General features: G+C 59.3%; 6 protein-coding genes across 6 annotated transcripts; 2 read left to right on the forward strand and 4 right to left on the reverse strand.

Moving 5' to 3' along the window:
* Positions 1–50: 50 nt before the first annotated feature.
* BXZ73DRAFT_76931 (SecY protein) lies at positions 51–1,874 on the reverse strand (the record flags this gene model as incomplete). The annotated part of the gene is made up of 5 exons (XM_048022541.1): positions 51–222; positions 282–1,120; positions 1,400–1,679; positions 1,745–1,812; positions 1,865–1,874. Coding segments are annotated over 5 exons (1,369 nt in total), but the record flags the coding sequence as incomplete, so codon positions are not given.
* Positions 1,875–2,240: 366 nt separating this feature from the next.
* On the reverse strand, positions 2,241–4,676 carry BXZ73DRAFT_45815 (E1-like protein-activating; the record flags this gene model as incomplete). Its single annotated transcript, XM_048019576.1, has 8 exons — positions 2,241–2,574; positions 2,632–2,747; positions 2,805–3,119; positions 3,178–3,336; positions 3,390–3,534; positions 3,597–4,042; positions 4,106–4,400; positions 4,453–4,676. 8 exons carry the CDS (start codon positions 4,674–4,676, stop codon positions 2,241–2,243), a joined length of 2,034 nt encoding a protein of 677 aa, XP_047878556.1.
* Positions 4,677–6,138: 1,462 nt separating this feature from the next.
* Positions 6,139–7,066, reverse strand: BXZ73DRAFT_45840 (alpha carbonic anhydrase; the record flags this gene model as incomplete). The annotated part of the gene is made up of 3 exons (XM_048019585.1): positions 6,139–6,413; positions 6,477–6,627; positions 6,764–7,066. The coding sequence occupies 3 exons, from the start codon at positions 7,064–7,066 to the stop codon at positions 6,139–6,141; spliced, it is 729 nt and encodes a 242-aa protein (XP_047878557.1).
* A 2,433-nt stretch (positions 7,067–9,499) lies between these two features.
* Positions 9,500–11,520, forward strand: BXZ73DRAFT_100630 (MFS general substrate transporter; the record flags this gene model as incomplete). The annotated part of the gene is made up of 12 exons (XM_048014631.1): positions 9,500–9,663; positions 9,764–9,790; positions 9,841–9,869; positions 9,926–9,974; positions 10,027–10,104; positions 10,158–10,242; positions 10,298–10,656; positions 10,709–10,998; positions 11,052–11,109; positions 11,164–11,213; positions 11,270–11,337; positions 11,398–11,520. 12 exons carry the CDS (start codon positions 9,500–9,502, stop codon positions 11,518–11,520), a joined length of 1,380 nt encoding a protein of 459 aa, XP_047878558.1.
* Positions 11,521–12,158: 638 nt separating this feature from the next.
* BXZ73DRAFT_76935 (uncharacterized protein) lies at positions 12,159–13,251 on the forward strand (the record flags this gene model as incomplete). The annotated part of the gene is made up of 7 exons (XM_048022542.1): positions 12,159–12,255; positions 12,321–12,391; positions 12,450–12,571; positions 12,633–12,711; positions 12,769–12,924; positions 12,981–13,124; positions 13,186–13,251. 7 exons carry the CDS (start codon positions 12,159–12,161, stop codon positions 13,249–13,251), a joined length of 735 nt encoding a protein of 244 aa, XP_047878559.1.
* Positions 13,252–15,936: 2,685 nt separating this feature from the next.
* On the reverse strand, positions 15,937–16,382 carry BXZ73DRAFT_45696 (uncharacterized protein; the record flags this gene model as incomplete). The annotated part of the gene is made up of 2 exons (XM_048019555.1): positions 15,937–16,170; positions 16,227–16,382. Coding segments are annotated over 2 exons (390 nt in total), but the record flags the coding sequence as incomplete, so codon positions are not given.
* Positions 16,383–17,718: the final 1,336 nt, after the last annotated feature.

Below are 17,718 nucleotides of genomic sequence, written 5' to 3' on the forward strand. Positions count from 1 at the left end.
TGAGTCAGAGACGAACGGACAGAACGAGAGGGAGAATGAGAAGAACGTACAGCCGTAGATGATGGTGACGGCCATGAGGATACCGGTGCCGCTGCCAATCGCGCCCATGAGGTCGGCAACGACGGACAAGAGACCGAGGATGGCGCCGCCGAGCGCGGCCGCGGTGGGCACGACGCGCTTGAGCTCCTTATACATCGAGCCTTCGCGATGCCCGGCCATGACCTGCGAGGGACGGAGACGCTTAGAAAGGAAGAAGAGGTGCGAAGGAGGAAGAAACATACCATCTGCTGGTCCTTGAGTTGCTTCGCGATGTCGCGTGGGCCGGAGCCGGAGACCTCAATCCAGGTCTTCGAGAAGATCGCACAGGCAGTGACAGTGAACGCGATGTAGATGACCGTATGGATCGGGTCGAGGAGCGCGGCGGTGAGCGTGTGGGGCGGGGACATGTAGTATGCGATGCCAGAGACGGCGGCGAGCTGGGGCGAGTCCTCAAGCGGCTCCCAGACGCCGAGGAGGCGGACGAAAAAGTTGGTTGGGAAACGGTTGGCGAGCATCTGGGAGATGATGAATACGTTCGAGGTGAGCGCCGACTCGAGCATGATTGGCATGTTCGAAGTGTAGAAGAGCTTGACGGGGTACGAGCCGCGCTGGCCACGGAAGCGGTTCGACTTGACGGGGATCTCGATCCGGAAACCCTGGAGGTAGATGACGACGGCGAAGACGGCGACGGTGGCGACGAGGTTCATGACGTTGGGGAGACGCTCACGCCAGAAGGCCTCACGGAGAGCGCGGCCCTTGTCGTTCCAAGTGAAGAGGAGGTGGAAAAGGGAGACGACGGCGCCCTCAAACTCGGGGCCGCGGCCAGTGTTAATGGTGGTGGGGGAAAACGCCTTCCAAACGATAGACTCGCAGATGTTGGTTGCAATGAAGAGCGAGATACCGGAGCCGAGACCGTAACCCTTCTGGAGGAGCTCGTCGAGGAGGATGACGATGAGGGAGGCGGAGATGAGCTGGATGATGAGGAGGAGGCAGATGCCGGCACCGAGGTCGCTGGGCTGGCCGTACATGCCGGTGAGAACGTAGACGGTGCCTTGGCCGAGGGCGAGGATAAGAGCGAAGACTGCAAACAATGTCAGAGCGTGTTCGCGGATAGACGAGAGTACCAAGCCCCTGACGAAGGAGACAGAAAGCGAATGCAAGAACCAACCACGTTCGCGACCCCGCAAGTCTTAAATGAGAGAGAAAACACCGGCCGGTATATGCGTGCCAGCACTCGCCACGACGCACGCGACTATGCACTGGCGTCACCACGCCCTGACGTAGTGTGGCGGACATCCTCCACGTCGTCCATCCATCCACCGGATCTCCTTCCAAACGCAGTGAGAGACAAACGACTCACGTTTCTGCGCTCCGCTAAAGAGTGCGCGGTCCTCCTTGAGCGAGAAGTCGACCTCGATGAGGTTTGCGCCGGCGAGGAGCTGGATGATCATGCCCGAGGTGACGATGGGGGTGATGCCGAGCTCCATGAGCGTGCCACGGTTCGAGGCGAGGATGACGCGCATCCAGTAGAGCGGGTCGGCCGAGTCCGAGGACATGATGCCGTAGAGCGGGACTTGGGAGCATACGAGGAAGATGAGGAGCGTGACGGCAGTCCAGAGCACTTTTTGGTTGAACGGTACCTGCGCGCGCGCAAGAGCGCAGGGTGAGCAGGGTGTGTGCGGTGCGAAGAGCAGAGACGGCTTACTTTGCGGTCGGGGGACGAGACCTCGGGAAGAAGGGGCAAAAACGGGCGGACGAGATTCAAAAACCGGACTGTATGCACTCGATGAGTGCGCGCGGGGGAGAGAGAGAGCTGTGGACGTACATCCGCTCATGATGGGCGAAAGGAAACCAACGAACGACGGGGCAGACGGGGTGAGCGAGAGGGCTTTGACAGACCGACGCTGGGCCCGCGTCCAAGTGAGGTGGCAGCGCCAAACACCGCCAAACACCGCGCGCCCCTAATCCGGCAGGCGACGTGTCGCGCGCGCGTGACCCGGGGGCCAGCGCACCCACCGGCCACCGCGCGGACGTCCGTCTGACGTGTCCGTTGGTCGCGCACGCTGCGTTTGTGGCCAAGACTCGTGGGGAACGTGGGTAAGTACATGAATAGGTATCCCGCTACAGCATTCTAGACAATACAAGTAAACCTTCATTCTTACGTTCATGTTCCTAATCGTCCTACTATCAGCCTACCACGCTCAGAAGTCGTCCTCCTCGCCGTCGACCAGGTCGTCGTTGTCCAGCGCAGCCTGCGTCTCTTCGTACAGCTTCTTCAGCCCTGTCAGCTCCGGCAAGAACTCGGTGTCGTTGAACGCCTTCAGCAGCATCGGGAACCCTTCCTTCTCGTACGCCAACACCACCGTCTCGCTGCAGCCTGTACACCGGTCGTACGCCGCGCCCACGATTGGCACGTTCCGGAACTGCGCAAGGAAGCCCCGCAGCTGATGCGGCACCAGCCCGAGAATGCTTTCCTGTCCGGGGGGCGCCGTGTTGTCCGCGTTCGTTTGCACCGGGGGCGGGGGCGCTTTGATCCTGCGTGAATGCTCGGTCAGCTCAGAGCGCGCAACACAATGTACTAGGGATCTGTACCCCTCCGGATGCTGCAGCATCGACACTAGCAGTTCGACCGCCATCGACGCCGCAATCGACGCCAGCCCCGGCCGCGTCACCGTGCACATCTGGTCCAGCGTCCTGTCTGTCAACGACTACCCCAGCATGCTCGTGTCAGCGTCCATGTCCCCGTACGGACCACATGCACTCACATCGGTGGGCGCAACAATGTCGTTGCAATAGTAGCACCCGAGCCGCTTCCCGTCCGTCCCGGGCGTGCGCGCGCCGTGACGCATGACGAGGAACGTGTCGAATCCGAGCGCTGCGTTGAGCACCATCTTCCCCTTGGACGTCCCGAGCACCGTCGGCAGCCACCGGCTCTCGCGCGAGTCCATGAGCAGGAAGATGACGTCGTGCTCGTCTACCAGCTTCTCCAGAGTCGCAACGTCCTTCTTCGTCTGCTCCACTGAGGCCGGTGGGATTGGATGCCCTGGCATCGGGATGCTTAGGTTGAGTCCGGTCGCGTTCTGCGGGCCAAGGCTGGGGTCAGTGTGGACGCCGAGGGGAGGGAAGGAGGAGACGCACGACGCCCGGGAAGATCTTCTTCAGCTTCTCCGCGGCACACGCCGCCTTGGGCTTTCCCCCGTTCAAGCAGTCTTCGAAGTCGAACAGAGGCTGGCGGACCGGGTTCGAGAACGACACTCGTGCAGAGTCGACAAAGGTAATCGTCCGCACGCCCCATCCCTGGTGTGCATGATCAGCGCCGCGGAGATTCGGATCCTATGACGGCAACACACCATGAGTGTCCGCGCGACGTAGCAACCGAGCGTGCCCGCTCCAAGCAGCAAGCACCGTGTCCCGGCCACCTTCTCGAGGTCGAGCGCAGGGAGGATACGCCACCGCATGAGCTTCAGGTTCAAGTCGACTGCTTGGTCCGCGAGCCTACACCGAACCCGCTGTCAGCACGCTGTCCTCCCCATGGAGTCCAGCTACATAAGACTCACCTCGCGGGGTCCATCATCGGTGCAAGGTCCGCCATCCGCGCCCCCAGCTTCCCCTGGATATTCTTCTCCCACCCAACCGCGCTCGGCTTCGTCCCTGCCGCCGCCACCACCACCTCGCCTGCACCCTGTTTCACGACGCCTACCCGGCTCTTCCATCCCCCAGCGGCGGCCGGCGCCTCGGGGTCGCGCCAGCAGAGGACGCGCACGCCCTGCGCGGTCTCTGGGTGGTTCGCGAGCAGGTACGCGAGAAGGTTGCGGAGCGGCCAGCCGGGGTTGTTTAGAAGCGCAGAGGGGTCGAGGAAGGCGACGGTACGCTCGGCAGGGGGCACCTCCGCGAAGAAGGATGCATAGTCCTCAACGGGCGCGGTCTCGGTCTTCCCGGAAGTGGTGCGGACGAGGAAGAAGGGACGGGTAGAGGCATGTTGCTGTGCGTGGACCACAGAGAGCTAGGGACGGGAAAGGGCGAGGGTCACGGAGGAACGGCACAAAGACATGGCAGTGGGACGGACCGTATCTGCGCCAAGAACGTCCTCCGCGGCCTGCCAGTCGGCGTCGATCTCCCATGCGGGCTTGGTGACGAATGCGGGGAAGGCAAACCAGTAAAAGTACTTGTACTTCTTCAGGTCCGCGAAAGTGATCAGCAAGAAGCGGGTGAGCTGCGCGGTAGACTTGTCGACCGTGATGCTCTTCCAGATCTCGTTGGCGGTTTGCGCGAAGAGCGCGGTCTTGTCCGCATTCTTGAATTCCTCAATCGTGTTGAAGTTCTTGAAAGAGCCCGTCGCGGCCACGGCGTGCTGTGGCGCCCTGCCCGACATCCTCAACCCCGCGCACGAGAACAAAGACGCAGAAGACTGACTGGGGATCCTTGGAGAACGCATCGGATCCGACGGTCAGGTTGCAGCCGAGCGCAATCTCCTGGCCTGTCTCACGGTCTTTCACAGCGCGGCCGGGGGCGTAGGAGGCGGCTACGGGGAGGGCGTCGTCGGAGAGGCGGAGGACATCGATCTTGAGATCGGTGAGGGCGTGCCAGAAGGCGGGCTGAACGAGGGACTGGAGGGGCGCGAACTGAACGATCGGCATGCGGGCAGAGAGGTACGCGCGAGGGCGCGAGGGCGGTGGGATAGGCTGGGCGTGGCGCAAGGAGGAGACGGTAGACGTTGGAGGCGAGCCGCCCAAGACGCGATCAGGACGGCGGCCCGCGACATGCCCAATATGGCAGGCAGACAAGCAGATCCAGACGCGTCGGCAGCAGTGGCTGAGGCTCTCCCTCGTTACTTGTCCTCGATTTATCCGTCAGTATCTGCTGCTCAGCGGGGAATATCGTGGTTCGTGCGGCACTCTCAGTACCGCACTGGGTAGCAGCGTGCCTTCAACCCGTCAAGAGCCAGCAAAATCCCTGCCATGTAGTAAGTAGCGCCGATGTTCAACCCGCCCGGCGCGCGTCATCCCACCACGACTCTTACCACCACCATATCCCCGCCCACTGCGCCGGAAAATGGCCTTCATCTTCACGAACAGCAACGCAGAACATCACGCGCGTAGCCGGCCGCATCGAAATCTTCCCCTCCCCACCGACCACTCACGGTCTGCACTCATCTACAAATACCCTCTTCATCCCACCCGCTCGGTCCCGAGATATGGTGGTATGAAGGTCCAGATGTATAGAATGCGCAATCCAGTTCCTGGCGCAGTGCGTGTTCCCTGGAGGACGAGCTTGGGTGCGTCGCGGCGCCCAGCGGCCAAGCTCGGCCAAGGCGAGCCAAGCGCGCAACAGAAGAACTCGCGCGCGGACGCGATGGTCAGCTCGGACATCGGACAACGAACGGCACACTCAGTAAGAGAGAGAGGAATAGAGACGTAGAGAACGAGAATCCGAAAGTAATAACTTACACGACGTGCGGATAGCGCTACGCGCGTAACTACTGTCGAAGAACGGTCCGATGCGCGCCTAGCGCCAAAGCCCCATGTCCGTGCGTGCCCTAAATCCCTGTCCAGCGAGCCCGAGCCCGTGCGCGGCGCCAGCGCCGACCAGCGAGCGAGCTCAGGGGCGAGCGGAGCGCTTCATCGACGACCCGTGCTCGCTCTGCATCTTCATCGCTGCATCGTGCTTCATCGAGTCCTGCATCATGTTGTGCTTAACGGACTGCATCGTGATCGACATAGGGTGCGTGGCCTCGCAGAGCATCGCGCACGCTTCCTTTACCTTGTTGAGGTCGCCCATCTCCTTTGTCGACGCCGGCTGCTCCGCGAACGCGCACCGTGCGTTCGCGACGACTGCGCGCAGCACGCGAGAGCGTCAGCGCTCCGCGAAACGCGGTAGAGCACGGGAGGAGACGCACCGTTGTCCTTGACGGCCTGGACGGCAGCCATGTCGAGCAGGTTCTGGTCGCCGAGCTTATTCTGGCTGTAGCGCGCGTTGAACTTGATCGTGCTCTTGATCGTGTTGTACGTCGCGACGTTGAGCGGGAGCGGCTCCGAGAGCACCAAGAACGTCAAACCCTCCGCGCACGCTGTGGGTCCCACGTCAGCCACCGTCTTCGCATCACCGCCACCCCCACAGCGGGAGAAGGCCCAAGCCCAAGAGCGAGCGCAGAGCGAAACGATACGCACGCGGTGTGGTAAGCGAGCCTGTGTACTGGAAGAGCTTCTTGGTCTGCAGGATGTCCGTCACCTCAGTGAAGTCGAGCGGCCCGGTCTTGGTGAGCGTGCCGGGCTTGGCGATATCCCCGATGTTCTTGACGACGTTCGTGATCAGGTCCGTCGTCTTCCCGTCCTCAGTGAGCTGGAAGGGCAGCGCGAGCACCGCGATAGCGCCGTCTGTGCGCGGGAGAAGGCAAGGTCAAATGACTGGGCGGCGCGGCAACGGGGATAGGTACAGACCCTCCGCCTCGTGGACCATATGGACTTCGAGCGGGAAGTACTCGTCGTTGATGCGGTGCTCGCTCGGGGTGTGGAAGTGAAACTGCTTAAGGGTGAAGTCCTTCCCAGCGAACGTGGTCTTGCCCTCGGCGATGACCTCGATAGTTGAGCCCTACGGAAGCCAAGACGGAAGCGGGGTTAGTGGTGGCGCTTGCAACGCGCGCACACAACGTCAAACACTGTCCGCGTCCGCGTCTGCAAAACGCGGGCCCGAGCAGCGCGTCAGATGGGGGGAGTGAGGGACACACCAGGTTCTCGAACTCGGCCTCCTCGACGTTCTTGAACTCGATTTTGGGTGCCTCCGTGGCGAAGGGGATGGAGTCGTCGATAACGATCGGCGACTGAACTTTGCTCGTCGCGCACTGAGAGTTGGCGGCGTCGATGCTCGCCCAGTTGAGGGGCCCGGTGGTGCCCGAGTAGCCGAAGTTGGAGACCTTGACCTCTCCCTCCTCGCGGCGGGAGAAGGAGGTGCCGTGTATGCAGTTGGCAGAGACCTGGATAGCCAAGAGCGCGAGTGCGAGAAGGCGCGGAGCGGCGGCAAGCGAGACCATGGTGCCAAGAATGAGGGGGTAAGGAGCGAAAGAGAGAGAATAGACGGCGAGCAGGGCGCGGACGAGGCGAAAAAAGGACCGAGAGCTGAACGCCTGGTTCAGAGGTGAGAAGTGTGAAGAGTCGGGTCTGCAGGGGGAGCTAGGGGGCAGCGCGAGATGAGTATTTGTGGTCGGAAGCGGGGGGCTTGCCAAGCCTGGCACTCACCGCCGCCATGGCCTTGGGATGATTGGTCGTTTCAACCTAGGTCATAGGACAAGTTCCGGACCTGAGATTGATCTGCTATCACCCTAGCGGCTTCTGCTTCCGACATTCGCTGGCTTGGGTCTCCTGCGAAGACGGTCAGTGTCCAGGCAGAGCTCGTCCGATAGTACTATTTGGCGCTTGCACCTCGGCGTGACCGCGGGAATGCGCGGAAGGCCCCAGTTAGCCAATCCTCAAGGCTTCATCGTCGGATCCCCTTCGCGTCTTCGTTTGCGAGTGGCTTCACGTCCAGAGCCACGGAGGCTGTCAACCGTCGGTGCTTGGCTGTCCCATCTCGCGGATGCATTGTCAACTGCCCCGCCTGCAGCTGGCACAATGATGCGACCCATCCTCACTGCCCGGAACCGCCGGTGAGGCGAACCACGCTACGCATCCACCTCCAAATCCTTCAATTATCCCCCCTTACTTTCCCCAATATCTTCCGTATTCCCGTCACTGCGCTCTCTGAGAGCATTTGGAGGCTCTCCGGAAGCTCGCAAGAAGCCTTGGGTAAAATCATCGCCCGCTCAATTTTCGCGCCCGTGCCACCAAGGAATTTGTAGTACGGTTCTCAGCGGACAGATCAGGCGGTCATGGACGCATCATTTGTCGCGGAGAGATGGCGGCGTTCCGGACGCGTTTTGTTTTGCCTCCAGGAGATCCTTGCATCTCGGCTGACACTACTGTTGACCGCGAGAGCTCCGTGCTCGGAGGTGTGTGCGCTCCGGAAAGCGCTTCCGCCAACCAACTCCGGCGCAATTTCTCCGCAGGCCGTGTTCGCACTTGTGGAATGGGTGCATGCACCCGTGACTATGTTAATAGTTCAAAATACCACCATTGAAGTGTTATCCTGTCGTGCCTCTACTATACACGTGCGCGACTTGGTTTCCAGACCTGCCGGGTTGTCGAAGATTCAGTCTACGGAGATATAACGTTCGATCACTGATCGGGACGACTCTGAGCCGTCCTGTGGGTTCGAATGAGATCAGTTGGGCCCAGACGTTTTGTTCTGCCAAGGCAGACGGTCTCGCCGCCGACGCCGCGTTGACCGAATCCCGCACCCCCTGGGTTTGTCACGGGCGCAGTCCTCGGATATAATTGGGGTGCCTCCTGGTCGCATCTTGAATGAAGATGACGAAGGTCGCTCATCGATGCTTACAGACAATTCCCAGACGTCAATAAGACAACAGTCGTTGCGCGGCAGTTCCACGGTCAAACGCCTAGATCCAACATGTACGTATTCAAATATTCAACACCGGCTGCACTGCGTGCCCTGGCGGTTGCATGCCAAGTACCGTCAGTGTTCGCAGTTCCTGATAAGCTGATATTTCTGCCAAGCCCCGACCTGTGCCTTTCCAGCGCCCTTCTTCGATTTGTCCGCTTGCTGCTCCCCCGCTACTCATGCAAACCACCAATTGACAGTTCTGTCTGTGATCTCTGCCAAGAATGCGCTACGCGTATCCAATGGCAAAGAGGCATCTGCCCGGTTACCAGACGCAGGTCTGTTTGTCGGAGGGAGGCTTGCCCACTGCCCAGGGTTGGCGCTATCAAGCTAGTGATTGAGATTGATGATCGGTGGAACGCGCATTGTCTCCGCAAGACAGAGAGCTGGGTACTTGAGCTACTGTATATTGCAATGATTTATCAGTGTCTTTGTCAACGCCGTAAGTAATTGTCACAAGACACGTTGCGAGGCTCGATCGCGTCCGATGCCTGTCGGTGTTGAGCGCTTATCACAAAGCCGCGGAGTTCACGGAGTCTTGATTTTTTTCTCACTCCCACTATATATTCAAGCTCCGCTTATCTACCATCAAACGAAGATAAGCGCAACTTTCCTTCGAACATCTACTATCGGACGATCCTGGACCTACCATGGTCGGCATGAAAACACAACAGCGTATGTTTGTGAGTGCTGCCTACTCGTGTTTCCTCCGAAATACCCCGCAGGAGCGTCCGACGCTGACTAATGTCAATTGGTCTCTGGCTTCTTTCTTCTAAATGTGACTTAGAACGCGGGCCTTGGTCGCGTGGCATCTCCGGTGCATACTTCTTCCATTTGTCCGCCAAATCACGCGAGGACGTCCGCGCAGAGTCTTGCTCAGCACATCCATAGCGCGCCTGGCAGAGGTGAAAAGTCGCGGCGACTCGCGCCAGGATTCACCTGCCGCACACTCCCTCGTCGCCTCTAGACCATGCACCCTCAGGTGGCCGGTGATTCCACGGTTACGGCGGCCCTTGTCCGCGAGTCATGCAAAAACTCGGACGTGCGCTCGACAGTCATCGCGGCGCCGGACGAGAGAGCAGACAAGCAGACGCTCCCTGATACCCAGACTCCGATTCTAACAGCGCCGTTGACGTATCCTGAAGGCGGAATGGCAGCATGGATGAATTTATTTGGCGGGCGAGTACCACCAGCCTGTTCGAGTGATCACGCCATCGAGCTGATCTTGCCTCAGATTCCTCCTCCAGATCTGCTGTTTTGGGTAAGTAATCCTCGAACGGCCGATGACACGGCATCTTAACTCCGCTTTAGGTATGCGACCTCCTTCGGAGTCTACGAAGGTGAGCATGCACCCTCTATCATCGCGCGCTTATCCAACAGTAGGCGACTCGTGCAGACTATTATACTCGAGTGTACCTCTCGAACGTGTCTTCGTCCACTATATCGTGCGGGACTTCCCTCTCTGTTGTGAACTCCGTTTTTTTGACTGTCCATCAGTTGGATTGGCAGCATCAACGCCTTCATCATGGTCTCTATGGGCGTTTTTGTCGGGAGACTGTATGACCGTGGCTACTTGTAAGTGTTGTCCCGTTTCTCGCCGATGTGCATCACCTGAGCACTCGTTGAAGCTATCAGCTCATCTACGGCGGAGCACTCCTGCTCTCGTTCTCGCTGTTCATGCTATCGCTCGCCAAGCCTGGGCAATACTACCAGGTCAGCGTCCGTCACACTCTGCGTGATCATCGCCATCGCTCACTGCTTCTCGTAGATTCTGCTAAGCCAAGGGATAGGGGTAGGGATCGGTGGTGGTCTCATTTACCTCCCCTCGATATCCATCGTGTCGCAGTACTTCCAACAGAACCGCGCGATTGCGATGACCATCGTGGCTGCGGGCTCTTCCGTTGGCTCAGTCGTGCATCCAGTCATGCTCAACAACACGCTCGACCGGCTTGGCTTTGCAACGGCGGCGCGCGCAAACGCCGGCCTCGTCACGGGGCTACTGCTCATCGCGTGTCCAATGATGCGGCTGCGATTCAAGCCGTCAATTGGTGGGGACGCGTGGGCCGATACGTGGCGCGCTGCCCGCAAGTTCTCCAAGGATCCGGCATACATTTTCGGGACGTTCGGGTGTGTGCAGCCCTCTCTTTCGCCATGTCAACAATCTCTGACGCGGTACCAGTGTGGGAACGTTCATCATCTGCTACTACTTCCCTGAGTTCTATATTCAATTAGACTCGCAGACGCACGGCCTCGGAAGCTCCTTCTCCTTCTACGCGCTCGTAATCCTCAACGGATGCAGCGTCCTGGGCCGTCTGTCCGCGGGGCTTATTGCGCAACGCTTCGGCGTCACATGGACCGTCGCGCTGTTCTCGTTCATCTGTGTCGCCTGCACCTTCGGCTTCATCGGGCTCTCCTCCGTCACCAGCGTCGTCGTCATCGGCGTCATCTTTGGGTACTTCGCAGGAGCTTGTAAGTCCTAATGTGCTACAAGTAAATCCAATCACTGACAACCCTCTCGATAGACGTCGCTCTCCTCGGGCCTTTCTTTGCGGCGCTCGCAGACGATGTTTCAGAGATTGGGTGAGCGGCTGCACCAAATGCGCGCAGAAACATGTCCTCATTGTCGTCGTACAGCGCGCGCTTGGGCATCGCATTCTTCTTCGCCGGAGTGGGAAGTCTCATCGGTGGATTCCTTTTCCACTTGCTCATTCTAAGGAACATGCTCAACAAAATCGAACAGGCGGTCCAATCAGCGGCGCCTTGCTCACTTCCCAGAACGTCTGGTGGAAGCCTGCCGTGTTCTCCGGAGTGGGTTTTGATTCCACGCATCGCGATGCTCTCCGTGCTGACACCCGTGTGCGTATGTAGGTCGTCGGCCTGTTTGGGAGCGGGTGTTATCTCGTCTCTGCAGTGCTTCAGTCACGGTCACAAACCGCCCAACGGAAGACCGCAGGGTCTGAGACAAAACGCAGTGCAGAGGAGAAGATCTAGTGGTCCGTGGGTAGTGAGCACCAATACAGTATTCCGGTCGCCGGCACCGACGAGACCAAATTTATCCGGTACACATGACGGCGGGAGCATAGAGTCATCGCCGTCGGCGATTCCTACTCTGTGCTCGGGCGTGTCAGCGCTCGGTGGTCCAACTGCGAGGTATACTGCCGCATGTTCTGCGATGGCATCTCGGGGTGTTCTCGTCTGCGGTAGCGGTACTGCCGAGTCACGGACGTCGACGCAGACGCGGACATGAAGCAGGACTTAATGAGTTAATCTCTACGCTCCTTCCGGTCGATGACATTGGAGTCACGGGCTGGGGCGTTACACCGAGCTCTCCCAGCCCTAATATGGCGGCGGAGCGGTGTTTGAGTTTGATTGGCGGACTTGACCGGCCCCTCTGCAGAAATATGTCGTCCATCTTGTAGCCTGCGCGGAAAAATATGAGAAACATACATTCACGCTCCGATGCGGACCATAAGTAGGACCTCACGGAGCCGGTAAATTAGCTGTCACGACCCTGCCTTTTCGGGCTTTGTTTGTTCGGGACAAACATCCGAATCGTACGCGCGATTCCACGTTTGCCATTCAAAAAGCTGTATGCAACCTTGCTTCTGCCAACTTCGGAGTGTCGCAGGATGGACAAGCACGGAAATGCGCACGAAGCCACCCCGCTCATCGGACAGCGCACAGAGCCGCGAACCGGCGAAGGCCAAGTCGTGCCCATGAAGTATAGTACGCCGTGCTCGCACTGATACATCCGCAATTGCCCGCTGACCGTCGTCTACACCGGTCCACAGGTTACCTTCGGCGCACCACGGGGACGCGCGTAAGGGCGTTCGAAGGGGATCTTGCGCTGCAGTACATCTACGTGCGTCGACCCTCCATCGGCGTGCTTCGCCCAGAAATGACTCATCAAATACTCCCAGAGCGCGGACACGCATCCGTTTTCGGAGACTAGGCGCAGGTTGCGCAACATCATCGTGTGGGCTGGGGCGATCTTTCAGTCCCGGATGTTCACCGTCGATGGCGGCGACGCGGTGATATACTAGTCAGTCCGCCGCGCACTTCGCCGTCTCACGATCGCCGCAGGCTCATGCCGTGTCAATTAGCGCTCCACCTAAGCCCTTGCGATTGGTAAAACTCGTCGTGGACGTGCTGGCGCGCTTCATGTCCCCTGAAGCGAGGAAGGTTTGTCGCATACTACTAGTGCCCATGTGCGCGCGACGCTGAACACCTGCACTCCAGAGGCGCAAGGAGGTCGACAGCGCACTTGAGGAGATCATTAAGCGGGAGTTCGGCGACCGGGTCGAGGACATGTACGAGGTGAAGGGCCTCGCCGTCACCCCGGAGAAGCAGGGGCGCGGGTACGCCACCGCGCTCATGCGCACGGTCCTTGACAAGGTGCGCTCCCCGCGCACCGCCTGCGGAGTAGATGTTTGTGACTGACATGCGAGCAGAGCGACACGGAAGGGAAGGACTCGTGGGTGGTCACTGGACGATCGCACACGTTCTACGCGACGCTGGGCTACACGATCGTCGGGACGGGCCAGACAGGCGGTGAGAATCCGACGTGGTCCCACGGGCCTGTCGATTGGATCGTAGTATGCTTTCCGCCCGTATGTGTGCAAAAAACATGCTCATACCAACTCTCCAGATGCATAGACTCGCGAGCAGCGTGCCCTCTCCGTGATGTGCGCGTGTCCACCTGCCAAGCGTTCAGCGTTGTGAAGTATGACGCGGTTTCCGAAGCGTTGACTACACCCGATATACGTATTGGTGTGAAGAACTCTGGAAATAATCAGCACACACGGATGCGAGCATCCAATGCAGCACTTACTCTTCCAAGTCGTATCCGCAGGATCAAATTTCTCGCCCTCCATGACGGCCCTCGCATGCTCGCCTACGTCCCGCCACACCTCGACCATCTCCCTCCGGTCGCTGTCGTGCTCAATCATCCACCACCGCATCTCCCGCATCTGCACCGAGCGCAGTTCCGGAAAATCCTGCAGGACCCCGCTGCCGCGCCCCCTTTTCCCGCATGGCCGACCTCGTCCAAATCGAGATCGAGAGTCTCGACCGCGCCAGGCGCGAGCGTCATGTTCCCCACCTGAAGCACGCGCAACGGGGGGAGCGCGTTCATGAGCGTGACGTTGATGCGCTGCTCCGTGTCGCGGAACATGGTGAGCAGTGACGGGTTCTCAGTGGTGTGCCCGGCCACCGGCGCACCGCCACCATTCAAGTTGAGAGTGGCGGGGAAGCGGACTCTTGAGGTCTCCCAAGGCTCCGCCCGCGTGGGCGTTTGACGGCTCCGTCCCGTGTGCCTAGATAGAAGAGCGTCGTAAGCACCCGAGAACCGAGGCGGAACGGGCGGAGTGGGGGACGTCGTACCGCGATCCTGGTGACCTCGCTCACTACGCGAAGAGGCGTCAGTATAGCCGAAATGTACTTTTGGACCCATCTTCAGGGCCTCTCTTTTTGCAAAGGGACGGTTAGCGCGAGTACTTGTGATGAGACTCTGGTCATGATCGAGTAGGCCAAGGTCGCCGACGCCTCCGTGGCCTCTTTGCCGCCCAGGAACCCGAAGTTAGACAGTCCGTAGTTCATGCCAACGACTTAGATATTCGGATATCCAATCTCGATGGAACGAGCGACTACGACGTCTACAGGAACACTGTAGGTGCAGTCAGCAGATAGTGGTGTGCTTGATGGCCGCGATCTTACGCGACGTTGGAGGCTGTCACCGAAAATCCACTGCAAATCGCTCGTTGAGTATTGAAGAGAACTAAGAAGCAACATATGGCTTACCACCGCGACCGGGAGCTTAGCACCCCCAGTGGGATTGGCTGGGACAATGATATTCACGTTCAGACCTAAAGCACATGAGCGTCGTCCGCTGCACGCGTCGAAAGGAAGAACTCGCGATCCTCGCTTTGGGGTACGGGCGCAGGTGTCGCGATCGCGGAGATGTAGTGGCTGACCGCCGCAGGCGCGTAAAGAGAGCGCTGTGCCGTAGTGTCCGGTCTCGGACACGGTTTTCGAACACAGACGAGAAAGACCACGTCCATGGGTGACATCTAGATACCCACGTCGCCCATGCTTGATCCGAGCGGACGATGTATGCGCCAACGAACGGGAAGCAGGTGGACGAGCCTTTGGAAGAGCTGCAGCGATTGACATCCGCATCTGTCTGCGCGTGGGGTGAAAGCAAAGCGAATGAAATACATATAATACAACTAATGATGCCGGTACAAGAGAGGAGTTGTTGGGGGACGCGCGTAATGACAAAGACAAAACTCACATCGTACGGAGCCTCGACCGTCGTTGCCTCCTCCTCACCTTCATCCTAGTCCCTCCTCCATGCCCGCAGCAGTTTAAATTGCCGGACCTCCATCTCGAGCACGCTCGCGAACATCCTCTGCGACCACGGCGTCTCGAGCGCGGCTTGGATCTCATCCGCCTGGGCGAAGCCCTCAGCGTTGAACTCGTGCACGACGAGGTGCTTTGGAGGAACGTCGTGCTCGTGCTTGATGGCGTCGTTCGTCTCCCAGACGAAGCCGCCATGATAGACGTAGCGGGCAGTGCGTACCCAGCTTGGCGTCTTCGAGATTGCCGCGATGTGCTCCTCGAGGTCCGGAGATACTTGGCAGAAGACGAGAGCGAGGAAGGGCCCCTGGGCGTGGGGATCGTACTCCGGCTTCGGCGGAATGGGAACGGGGATGTCGGTGGTCGAGGCGAGCGAAGATGGACGACTCGCGCTCAGTGCGGTGCATGGCAAGGTCTGCGTATGGAGGCTGGCTGAGGGGGTCCAAGTCTGAGGGGTAGTGGACGGCAAGATAGGTAGGGATGCGACCGTCGAGGGCGATCCAGCAAGACTAGTAGGAGAGAAAGGCGGGGATGCGGATGCGGAGCAGGAAGTGGTCGTTTTCGTACCAGTAGTGGAGCTCGCCCGAGGAGACGAAGCTGAGGCCGGGTTCGGTGAGAACGAGAATGGTAGACTGAGAGAATAGTGCGAGCGAGTGAGCAGAGCGGGCGCGCCACACAGAGGCGCATGGCTGCCCCAGGCTCGGGCCGGGCCGGGCCCCCTACCTGGGCTACTTCAAATCTTGAAGCCTACACTTATTGAGCATCTCATCAAAAGTGCCCGCATCGCATGCTAACCGTCCCTTCGAAAAGAGAGAGGCTTTGAAAACGGGTCCAAAAGTACATAAACTTCGGCTATACTGAAGCCTCTTCACGTAATCAATAGGATCGCGGTACGTCGGTTCTCGTGTGCTTACGACGCTCTTCCGTCTAGGCACACTGGGCATTATTTCCAGAGTTCTTCACTCCACAATACGTATATCGAGTGCAGTCAACGCTTCGGAAACCGCGTCATACTTCACAACACTGAACGCTCAGGTGGACACGCGCACATCACGGAGAGGGCACGCGACCCGCGGATCTATGCATCTGGAGAGTCGGTATGAGCGCGTCTTTCGTATACATATGGGCAGCAAAACATACTACGATCCAATCGACAGGCCCGTGAGGCCACGTCAGATTCTCGCCGCCTGTCTGACCCTTCCCGACGATCGTGTAGCCCAGCGTCGCGTAGAACGTGTGCGATCGTCCAGTGATCACCCAAGAGTCCTTCCCATCCGCGTCGCTCTGTTCGCGTGTCAATGAGAATAATCTACTCCACACACGGTACGCGTGGAGCACACCTTGTCAAGGATCGTGCGCATGAGCGCGGTGGCGTACCCGCGCCCCTGCTTCTCCAGGGTGACGGCGAGGCCCTGCACCTCGTACATGTCCTCGACCCGGTCGCCGAACTCCCGCTTAATGATCTCCTCAAGTGCGCTGTCGACCTCCTTGCGCCTCTGGAGTGCAGGTGTTCAGCGTCGCGCGCACATGGGCACTAGTAGTATGCGACAAACCTTCCTCGCTTCAGGGGACATGAAGCGCGCCAGCACGTCCACGACGAGTTTTACCAATCGCAAGGGCTTAAGTGGAGCGCTAATTGGCACCACATGAGCTTGCGGCGATCGTGAGACGGCGAAGTGCGCGGCGGACTGACTAGTACATCAGCGCGTCCCCCTCATCGACGGTGAGCATCCGGGACTGGAAGATCGCCCCAGCCCACACGATGGCGTCGCGCAGCCTGCGTCGAGTCTCCGAAAACGGATGCGTGTCCGCGCTCTGGAGAAGCGCTTGGTGAGTCAGATCATGGGCGAAGCACGCCGACGGAGGGATCGACGCACGTAGACGTACTCCAGCGTCAGGTCCCCTTCGAATGCCTTGACGCGCGTCCTCGTCGCGCGCCGAAGGTAGCCTGTGGATGGTCGACGACGGTCAGCGGGCACGCGCGGATATGTTGCGGGCACGTACTATACTTCATGGGCGCGATTTCGCCTTCGCCGATTCGCGGCTCTTTGCGCTGCCTGAGGAGCGGGGTAGCTTCGTGTGCGTCCCCGTGCTTGTCCATCCTGCGACGATCAATTGAGCAGAAGCAAAGTTACACTCGTGCCCTTCTTGTATTGCGCTCGCGCGGCTCTTGTCCTCGATGAAGGAAGAGCCTAGCCTTTATGGGGAGTGGGCGTGCTGTTGGAATTTGTATTCGGCGATTCGAGGACCGCGGATGCTGACAGCGTTCCGGGCCGTGAGACTGCGGCGTGCTATGTGGCCGAGTGTGGGTTTGTAAACACGACCCCTCGAATTCGTGCAAGTATGTAGTAGGGTGGAGTCGTCTGAGTTGTGGTGCGCAACAGCAGAAGGTGCCGCAAAGGCAGATCCCTTCACTCCTGCCTGTTGAAAGCAACAAAGTGCATGTTAACGAGAATAAACGCACCAGAAGAAGCAAAACACATCCACGCGTGGCAGACTGCATTTTAAAAATGCAGCTGTGCCATGCATTTGTAACGTCACTGGCACGTGGCCCGCCGTCGCGCGAAGCTGTTGCTCAGGACCAACGCATCGATTAACGGGATAGCCAGGCATAATCTTGAGTGTATACGGAGCATACTAGAACTCAGATGACTGTATAGAGGAAGAGAGGGCTAAGAGGATGTCATTGAATGCGGCCAGCGTCCAGTGCGCAGTGCGCACGACGAACGAGCTCGGGCGCCGTATTATGACGCCCATGACAAATGGTGGTGACGGGACTCGAACTGCGCGACGCGCGTCCCCGCCGGTCTCTCTTTCAAGCCACCCATCCAC

This window comes from Epithele typhae, assembly GCF_022376455.1.
Source record: "Epithele typhae strain CBS 203.58 chromosome Unknown BXZ73scaffold_19, whole genome shotgun sequence".
Taxonomy (NCBI): Eukaryota; Fungi; Basidiomycota; class Agaricomycetes; order Polyporales; family Epitheliaceae; genus Epithele; species Epithele typhae.